At 38.7% G+C, this 10,720-nt stretch overlaps 1 protein-coding gene across 1 annotated transcript in view; it reads right to left on the bottom strand.

Annotated features, from left to right (window-relative positions):
* Positions 1-308: 308 nt before the first annotated feature.
* The window catches only part of CERS6 (ceramide synthase 6), a 300,927-nt gene continuing 290,515 nt past the window's right edge, over positions 309-10,720 (bottom strand). Inside the window, exons 9-10 of the mRNA XM_046658899.1 lie at positions 9,137-9,293; positions 309-6,071 (exon numbers count right to left, since the gene is read on the bottom strand). Coding sequence (XP_046514855.1) covers positions 5,919-6,071; positions 9,137-9,293 — 310 coding nt within the window. The 3' untranslated portion in view covers positions 309-5,918. The remainder of the gene's footprint in view (positions 6,072-9,136; positions 9,294-10,720) is intronic.

Here is a 10,720-nt window from a genome sequence, read left to right as displayed (position 1 = left end):
CAGGGGCATGCCTCTGCCTGAGGGGCTGGTGTCAATTTAAGCCCCCTGTAGGATACTTGGCCAAACAACAGATGCTGAGGCAGCAATACCATGGAGTAGCTTAGCCAAATTCTTGACAAAATAACATATTATAACATATAAACATAACATTACCTTCTCAGTAATTATAGCAATTATAGGGATTTGAGGAGGCTTGCAAGAAACTAGTAGGATGAGGCAAGCCCTGAAATAAATCTTGTCCAGGAAGGTGTGACGTATTCCCAACACAAGCTAGGTAGTGCTTACAGAAAAGGGCATTTACACTGTACTCTTCAGACTTATCTTTATTATGAAAGTGTTTCCAACGTAAAATGATCCTCATATAATAATGATTGCTTCCAGAGATCAAGAATGAATAATTATATTTTCATATAAAAATCAGCAAAACACAACAATACATAAAGTAATTCTAATTGGCTAACAGTACATCATTCCATTTCTGACAGAGATGCTCAAGCACTGAATTGTCTGAGGAAAACAAGTAAGGTTTTGTCACTGATCCTAATTCTCACTGCAAGTTGAAAAAATATCAAATCCAAAAACTAACTACCTCTCCCTCACACGACAACAAATGGCTGTGGAGGTAACTGAGCACATGGGCAAACAGACTTGATGAGTATCATGAGCTTAGAGGCTTTAGGAAGCGTTTGGAAATCAAACTTGAAGGGTGTTTTCCATGTTTAAATTAATGAAACTCTAAGTTAAAGTTTCAGAATTGCCACATAACTGTTCCTATTACAGAGCTAATTTCTCTTTGGCAACTGATCTTTAAAAACTCCTAATTTTTCAAGGTCAGTTTTACAATGACAGTTTAAAAAATTACTGTAGATTCCCCCAAAAATTATGTCTATAAAATATAAGTTTTCACTTAACATCGGAATCATATCGACAGCTGTAATTCCCTGGTTTCCAGGCCATGCAACATACACGAAAATAGGAAGCCAGCTTTCCTGGACCTGTGTTAAGGAAAACAGGCACACACGGGCACAATACTTATTAGGAAAAAAGGAATCAGGCAGAGAACAAAGCGTGGTATGCAACTGATCCAGAGGCTATCGGGAAATCTATAGCAGAGAAGTGATAATATTTTGGCTTCCTTTTATCAAGAGTTCCAGTAAGCTGAAAGGAATGGGAGCAAATGAGATAAAGAAGACACATCGTAGCTAACAGTCCCCTCTCATCCTTCCTGGGCAATCTTGAGGATGCCTAGTCTTGTGGAGACACCATAAGATACGCCATCTGGCTGCAGAGACTTTTATTTCTTTATTCTGACGAGGTCTGAGCTTGGGGCCATTTGGCAACGCCTTCCTTTCAAAGGCTTCAGGTTGAATTCAAGTTGGAAATACCTGAAAAAGACTAAGTTTCTCCTTTGGGTGTCTGCAGATCTTATTAACAGTTACTTATGATGTTTTATGTTCTCTAATACAAGTTTCTCCATGAAAACCAGCATCTGGTATGCTCCCTCTGAATATATGTTAGAAGAGTTTCAACAGCAGAGTGGACAGGCCTCCTCGGCATCCACTGAGCGCCCCCTAGGGGACGGGAGGGGACCGTGCACACAAAGGCAAACCACAGGGCCCTTTTCTGGCTTATTACCACGACGAACTAAAATGTGGCTACAGTGAACCAGTGCTAATTACTGTCTGGTAATGTGAGAAATGGCACAATTTCATTTTACCAAGAGAAACTTAAACTGACTCTGGGGACAACAACATCTTCATTTAAACAAGTACCTTGCTGCATTTTGCATGACTTCAAGAACTGTTTATGATTATTGAGAGTCTTCCTTATATGGACAGCATACTAGACAGCAAGTATAATAACCAGAGCTAACTGCATTTTCTCTTTCCATACAGGTTACTTAGAAACAGAAAGTGCCTTGTCATCACTTTCTCATCAGGCTGACTCTCATCTGACTTGATTTTTTTCTTATTTGAATGTTAGAAACATTTCAGGGCTACTAATATTTACCTACAAGCAGAAGTCTGCCAAAAAAACAAATAAAAAAAAGGAAGCTAATTAGAATCTTAAGACCTCAAATAGCACATGAAATGTAAACATCTAACCTTTTATTTCCAAAGGATTTCTTGAAGCCTCTCTGGACACACACTGACAAACAGACTCTTTTAACACCTTTGGAATTATTCTGTACACTTTTTACACTTCAAATTAAGAAAAAATACTCAAAGATTCAGGCAACTTTGGCATTCATATTTCTAAGGAATGGTCAAAAATAAATATCAATGCAAAATCATGAACAGAGTGGGAATGATCATGGATGTTCATAAAGTTCTCTCCGAAGAGCTCTTTTGCAAAGTCTCAGGTAAGCTGAAACGAAATCTCATATTTCACTTCAGCTCAAATAGCAATAAAGTTGAAATACACAAAGTGGATGATTCACACTGTTTCTACCTAAGGTGAAACATTCAGTTTGCTCAAATTCAAACTCTATGAAATACTCAGAATGGAAAGTTTGGCAACAGAACTGGACATTTTGAGGTTCACCCACCATTTTGACTAAAGGTGATCTGATCTTATCTCACTGAAGAGTTATTTCTTTCACCCAACTGCTTGCTTTCTTTGGAGACCCTACCTTCCTTCCTCGCTCATCTTTGTCAGGTACCTGTTTCACTACCTCATGGTACCTCATGACATCATCTGTCTAGCAGCCTCGAGGGAGTTGGATGTTAATAAAATCCCAGATGAAGCAGCAATTGCATGCGATTTTTTTCACACATAGTTTAATAATCCAAAATGCTGATAGATGCTCCCCTATTCCGGACGTTCATATGACTAAATTTGGAAACAAGCACTGTGTTTGGCTTCTATGCTGACCTTAGGCCCTCTGCGATCTGAACTCTGCCACATTGAGCTCCGAGGCTGAGGCTGAAAGGATTCTACTACTCTCTGCCACGTGGGTACCATGAACAGGAAGTTGAGAGGGAGGCAGCAGTTTCTATGGTTCATGGTGGATGGTTTTTATGAAAAGAATATGGATAAGGATGAGTCAGTGACATTTCGGTTTTATCACGTTTTTGGAGAAATATACATGTACATACATAGATCACACATTTTTATATTATTTATTGACCCAAGGCCAAATTCTACTCAATTTTCTACTTTTTCCCCACTAAGAGATCTAGAAAAGCATTAGGGAATAATGCTTTTATAACATTAGAGGACAAAATATTACTTTTTCTAGACCCCTTCCTACATTTTCCTCTGTACCCTGGGAAGGTTTGAATGTGACCAGGAGGAGGGAGGTATTAATGCAGGCTACGTTAACTAATGGGAAGCAACACTCTAACTAACCTACAGTTGAATTGATAAAACATACTTCCAAAGCTATGGCCTGGCACAGGTAGAAGATAAGATATCTCACAGATTTTTCTCTCTCAGGCTTATCAGGCCTCCATGGGAAAGCAGTAGACAGAGACAGATTATTCTTCACCTTACAAGCCCTACAAACACTATTTTGATTAGTCAAAAAGAACTCTTTGCCCTAAAATGAAAAATGAAATAAAAACCCATAAATACATAGAGGCCTGTGTTGAGCTGGGCTCTGAGTACTCTCAGTCCTCCTTCTAAGTGACTGTCAGGAAAAAGAAAAGATTATTTAGATTTGTCTTTGCTAAGGACAGACTCAATTTACTTCATTTTATGCAACTCTTCTAAATTTTTCATTTACAAGCTGACCTCTGGAAATTATTCTTCTGTGCTAAAGATCGTCAGATGATCCAAATTTGAATACACTGTGGTTCCCTGGTTTACTTTACTCATCGAGAGGACTTGCTCCAGACACTAAAGCAAGGTACACTTCACTCTTCTGGTCCATATATCAGTTGAAAAAGAAAAGAAACTTTCACCTTCTCAAAATATTTCAGCTATGACATGCTTACTGTTGCTTTTTATATATCTGCCTTTTAGCAGATGTTCGAATGACTAACAAGTACTTTTGATGTTTTATGATTGGTCTTACAAATTCAAACTATCCACAAATTATACTCCTAGGCATTTCCCTGTTTTGTGAGATAAAAATCATAGGCTTTACAAGAAGCATTAGTTGCACAGCTTTCTCAATCAACAAGCAGACATATTTCCAAGCCTCTTCAACCTTTCCTAGGGACCATACCAGAAACATACCACTTTCTAAACAGGTGGGGAAAGATTTAATATTACAGTGTGAGGTTTTTATTTGGGAGCATTTTTTTTTTAACTATTAACCCACAGGTTGCAAATTGTGGGCACAAAGCTTTATTTTAGTTTTTTCAAAAAATCAAACTGAATATGAATGGCTCTGAGCAGGACACGCATTCTCTAGCATCTTGTTCTTGTCTTCAGGACGCCCTGATTCACACATTCGTACTGCTGCACTGTGGTTTTGGACTCGTGTTTTAGATGACGGTCTTTTTAGTTTATGAAATATTTGTAACAAGTTTTTATTCCCTCTTACTAAAAGTTGGAAGAAAAGAGATAAAATCTTTGGTTTATGTGTATGGTTTTCTTATCTGGACATAAATAACACTGCCATGTAGGAGACTTGGAAACTTATTTTCCAGTCATCTTTCTCATTGCTGATATTTCCATTGTCCAGCAGAATTTTTGTTGTTTTTCTAGAAATAGCTTTGTTTGAATAAAATTTCCTAGAAACTGATCAAGTCTTCAAAGAAGCAATGAAAGGACATAGAGTGCGACAGTGCTCAGTTCCTAGTAACAGGGAGTCATTTGGGGTTACGTTTAAGGAGAAAAGGCAAAGGGTAAAACAGTCTTTCTCCCCTTGACTTTATTTTGCTCAGAGAAATAAAAACATCAATATCAAATACTAGATAGGGCACTTTCTTGAAAGCTGGTTCCAATAAAGTGCTGAGCACTAGAGATGTCCTTTGTCAACTCTTAAAAGTCCCCTTCTTCTGTCCCATAATATACTTAGCTTCTTTTCTTCATGACATAATAGAAGACTGTGCTAATTATAGGGGTAGTGGTAAAATCTGGTTGAAATCAGCTGCTCTCTTTATGATTTTCTCAGATCACAAGGCAAATTCGCAATATTCACAGTGATTTCTTTGCTTCTAACTATGACCTTAAGCAAACGCCTTCCTCAGAGCCAGAGCACTGACCTCACGCTAGAAAATAAAAAATCTCTGTAGCCCACAAGGTTAATCTCCAACTAGCTACCACACTCAGTGAAGAAATCTTGTCTGCGTGCACAATAAATGAAGTTTATTCCAAAGCAATTTAATGTAAAGCAGTTTTTAAAAAGCCCTCCAACAACCATACTCTTTAATGTGAACTGCTAATTGACCATGAAGAGTGACAATCAAAAAACCTAGCTCATCCTGTTTAAACTTTATACTGGGAGAACGGTCACTGAGACTGTATGGGCAATTTCATAATGGGCACTAACACAAAGAAAGCAAACCTATTTGGAGCTGTACGAGAATCTTGTGCTGGGTTTTTCTTGCTCTAACAGACAAATTAAGCTGATGCTCTTAGCAGACTGAGTTACAGCAATAGAAAGGGGTAGAAGCAGATGAAGCATCTCCCTCACGTTACGTACCCAGAGAGTAAAAGGAGTGAGGAAACCCTCTTTTGTCCACAGATTTACAAACAAATACAAAAAATAAATAATATTCTAAGACAGTACAAACGCAAATACTGTTCCCTTGTGTCAATCACGTACAGCATGCCTACATTTAGAGAATGGTAATTCTTCTTCATTCACAGACAGAACATATGGCAGTGCGCTATTCAAAATGCTTTGATAATCCTAATTTTTGTTTCTGGTGCTGAGATATTATGAAAGGAACTGCATTTGCAACTTATTAAATACTTCCAGGAACAAACAGTTCACTTTGTTTGGGACTTCTAGTTTTGAGTAATTAATCATCCACGGAGCAAGGGCCGGTCAGGAGATACCCATTGGTACCACTGGTCCCATTGGTGGTGGTCGCAGTGTGGGGGTTCTTCCCTGGAGGTTCTGAGTCTTCCTCATCTGAGCTAGACTCAATATCACTTCGATCATCCTTGGACACCTGTGGAAGTGAAGAAGGTGAGTGTAACCAGCTCCTAAGGAATCATCAAGATATGGCATGCTCAGAAGCACACGCAATCATACATGATGGAAAACAGATCCAAATGCTAAAAAATCAAAGAGGATAGGAACATTGCCATGGTAATAAGTCCCCCTTCATTGGAGATTACAAGTTGGGCGACCAAGTCAGTTATCAAGGAATGTAGGTATATTTAGGCATCATCGGAGGCTGAACTTGCTGGACTTTTTACAGTACCTTTCAATACTGAGAATGTTCTAGACCACGAATCCCCTCTTACTGGCAACGTGGCATACTGCACTACTGGAATGGCATTATAGGAATTTGGTATAATGGATCAAGTTACTCTCTGATGATCACATTCTCCTTGAGAATCACTTAAAGTCAGCTCTCAAGTAACTACACTAATGGAGATATTCACTAGTTCAGATGATTAAAACATCATTCTTATTTGGCTTTGTAATGTATTGTTTTATGAGTTAATTTGTTTTTCTGTCTACCTGGTAGAATTCAGTAGAAATTTTGTTTTTTTACTACATAACAACTAATGGCAGCAGGAGGCATTAGTCTGTTAAGTGAGGTCTAGTTTAAAATATTTCCCAAGGAAAAATCTACCGAGTGGATCATCACGAACTGGCTCTTGCCATTTCAGGGTTCTTCAATCCTCCATTCAGTCTCATTAAGTAATGAGGATGACAAGATAAGGCACCAGGATGTAAATCTACACATCACCGTAAAGAATGAAAAAAGTCATCTGGTCTAGCAAGGAAGTAATTTAGGGAGAAATTAAGGAAATACTCAACTGCTTTTAAAATCAAAACAGTTTGAACCTCCTACCCTCTAAGTCTAAATTATGGTAAGCATTTTTACCCAACAGGCCTAAAGACCTTTGAGTGAGCACTGCTTACCCATCTGCTATTGGGGGTGGCAATAGGGACCTGGTGGCCTGGCTTCATGGAAGTTTCCCCAATCCAGTTGCCTGTGATTCTCTAGAAGGTAGGTTGGGGAGGTTGGCAAAGTCCCCTGGGAGGTATATCGGCATTAACTGGGGGCTCTTCATATCACATCCTCTCTGTGCCACCACGACCTCCCAACTTGAAAACCCTGGAATCCACTGTTCTCCCATGTGGAGAAGCCACCATTACTGAGAGAATTACTGTCAGGTTGGTGGGGACATTCTAACCAGAGATGACTGGGTAAATATGTAAAAATGAACCTCACTTTGATGCCCCTTGAAATGAGACTGCACTCAGAAGGACCATGTCCAAGAAGACTTAGATACTGAAACACCAAAATGACTAAATTATAAAGACATTTTAACTTAAAAAAAAAAAACATTGGTCGCAAAGACAGCATTATAGTAAAACTGTACTACATTTAGAAATTCATTAGTCATAAATTAAGCTGCTAATAGGAAAGAAAACTCTAGTTTCAGAGAGTGGTTAATTTACATGTGCATGCTTAGTAAGATGATTTTTAATTGCATTTGGGAAAAAATCTATACTTAGGTTACCTTCAAAGAAAGGAACAATTCATAATGTCTCAAAATAACCCATAGGAAATTAGAGTCCATAACCCATGGCCAAGATGAATCTTACTGTCCCAGGGGGGCAGCAATGGCAGTTACAATATTCTGAAGCCTGAGATCTGGAATAAATTAATGATCGTCTCTTTGTAAAGTTGAAGAAATAAGTTGGAGAGAAGACAATATGTCTGTAGAAATATCAATGCAAGAAGGACACAAGTAATCTCATCCACAGTGTCCTTGCATCTTCAGTCAGTGTTATCATACTGACAGTATTGTGCACGTTGATTTAATTTCTATCTAAATGAGGATAGGAGAATTTTTTTAATAGAAATACATGGTCATTTTAAAGAATAAGAGGTCACAGAGAAAAAATGAACTTTTGCTTCTAAAGAATTAGTTGGTCAAAATATTTTGGATTTATATAAGTGCTGACATTGAGAACCGGCTTCACAGTACATGACTAGATGTCCTCAGCCCGTCTCTGGAAGGGGTGAGCTCTGTTCATGTCACTAAGGATAAGGTTGCAAAGTGCTTCCCTGTGGCCCAGGGCACACCAGGCAAAGAGCTGATGCTCAGGCCTCCGTTCTGGACCATGTTGATCCTCTCCCCAACATAGTTCTCTCTCCCACTTAACTTGGTCTATTTCTGGCTTTTAGCCAACATGTTGAACACCAGTGAGAGAAATTTCTCTCCTTCTCTGTTGGATCATGCAAAATTTAGCAGAATGCAAGTTCACACAAAAGGGCATTAACTGAGCTGTTCCTAGTTTCCCTTGCAGGTGGTGGGAGCCATACCTCAATTAGGGCCTCAGGACAGTGCCAACAGATTAGACAGAACAATATGCATGGAAAGAAAAGTATCCGAATGCCCCTCCAATAGGCTAAAGTGGCATCCAGGACAAAGACAGAGAGAGAGGTGTGAGAAACTTACATGTAAAGGGTTCCATTTCCCAGCCTTCCAGGGTGGCAGAAGGAAGAGAACAAAGAGCGAAAGTAAGAAAACGTCACAGAGAACATTCCGGAAAAGTCACTGCTCTACACAAACAGGTTGAGGCTCAAGAAACTTTATTTAAATCAGCCTCATGAGTCCATTTTTAACCAAAAGGATTTAATTAAATTTTATTGGGAAAGTCATAAATGGGCATACTGCATCAAGCAACCCTTCCCATAAAAGGAAAGAAGTTATTAAATTTCTGTCCAGTATAAGCATAATTCGAGAAGGACCAAGGGAGACAGAGAGAGGGAGAGAAAGAACACAATAAATATTATCATTAAATCTAAAATTATAAACGCAGATCATTGGGAATCATCAGCAGAAAAGCAATGCTACAACTTAAAAAAATGAACTAAATAGAAGAAAATGAACATTTGTTTCCTATTTCTAGGAGGCTATGCTAAATTCTGAAGAAAAAATACCAGTTTTGATGAAATTTGAAACAATGAATAATGTACTTGTTGATTCAAAAGCCAAAAATCCATAATTTTCTGGGACATATCGGAAAGGGTGAGTTTTATCTTACCTTGCCTTTTGAAATAGCTTTGCAAGCTATTTTTAAGATCAAGTAAGACCAGAAGCAGTTCAAGCCTTGTATTAGCAACAGCAGTAGGTTAAAAACCCACCAGGAAGGATAAGGTCCAACGATCTCCCAACTTTCAAATAACGTCGTATTTAACACCCTGAGGAAAAGGAGAAAAGTAATCATTGAACACAACTTTTCACTTTGCCTTCAAAGGAACTCTAGTTACTGCACAGAAACACAAAGTCAACAAAATCCACTAACTACTTCCTCCCTGCCAGGATGGCCTGAAGGCTGACCAGGTACTTAGAAGAGTCATCACCTGAACCATTCCCCTGATGGCATAACATTCATTTTGATTCTAGCTTGAAAAGGGTACTTATGCTCCCCTTTCACTTCTGTTGGCATTTCTTTCATTAATTTCCATTAAGTTTGGGGTTGTGATTCTACCTCTAACTACTTGTTTACAGGCCTGTATTGTCTTTGAAGTTGCTCTTGGTCTTTAAATAAGTGTAAGGAATGCCATTCAATAATCTTACATTGCAAGAAATAAAGATTAATTAATTCCAGAAACACTAGTTAAGTTTACATATGCTTCGCACAGTGGGAGTTAGAATACACTTGAGACCTAGTCCCTGTCCTCAAGTGGTTTAGAGTCTAGCAGGGGAGCCCCTGGAGGGCTGTTAATTTTATAAGCCTTCCTCTGGGAAAGAATTGACAACTAAAAGGTATCATTTTGAAGTGATGCCTTGAGATGAGTATTGGAAGGGTTTTTAAAAAAATTATTAGAATATAATGAATGTATTAAAAAATTATTAGAATATAATAATGAATGTACTTAGTTTTAAGCGTGTGTGCTTGAGGTAGGCAAAAGCATTTGAAGCAATTGGTTCTCTCTGTAATGCACCATCAGAACCAGCATGGAGCAGCCACCTGGGGCAGATCCATGAGGGCTGATTTGAGTGCTTTCCTCTCGTCCCTGCTGTGTCCGCTCCTTAGCCTTTGAAAATTGACTAACACCTTCTGGACTCATACTGCTGCCACAAGGAAGCACGGTACCCACAGAATTTTGGGATCACTCTTACTTCTTTGCTTTCCTCCTTAGCTTTCTGCAGGGCTGGTTTGGAGATCTAAGGGTGTTGACAAAACTCATCTAAATGTATTTCCACCATGTGTCACTGGAGCGCTTTGCTGGGACCGTACAGGACAACAGTGTTAGGTGGACAACACTTAGCGGCTAAGGGGGAGGGATGGAAAACTCTTGAATTTAAGACACACTGGTCATACAAGAACGGAAGGCTGATATACAGACAATCTTCATATAAAAAAGAGTGTAATGAGCGCTTTGAGAGAGGTTAAGAAAAGTACTTTTGAATTCACAAAATGAAAAAACTCTACTTATTTGTAGTTTGGATGAGAGGTAAAGAAAAAAGGAGAATGAATAATAGATGTAAGCAGGTTCCCCATCCACAATTTCAGCAACTGCATTTATAGACCAGAATGAGATGAATAGAGTGTGTCTGTAACCCTGCCACACTAGTCGTCTGTCAAGAACAACGCACAGTAAACATGGAGGTTAAAATCCTA

This window comes from Equus quagga, chromosome 4 (genome assembly GCF_021613505.1).
Source record: "Equus quagga isolate Etosha38 chromosome 4, UCLA_HA_Equagga_1.0, whole genome shotgun sequence".
In the NCBI taxonomy this organism is placed as follows: domain Eukaryota; kingdom Metazoa; phylum Chordata; class Mammalia; order Perissodactyla; family Equidae; genus Equus; species Equus quagga.
This window is presented reverse-complemented; position numbering and strand designations above follow the sequence as displayed.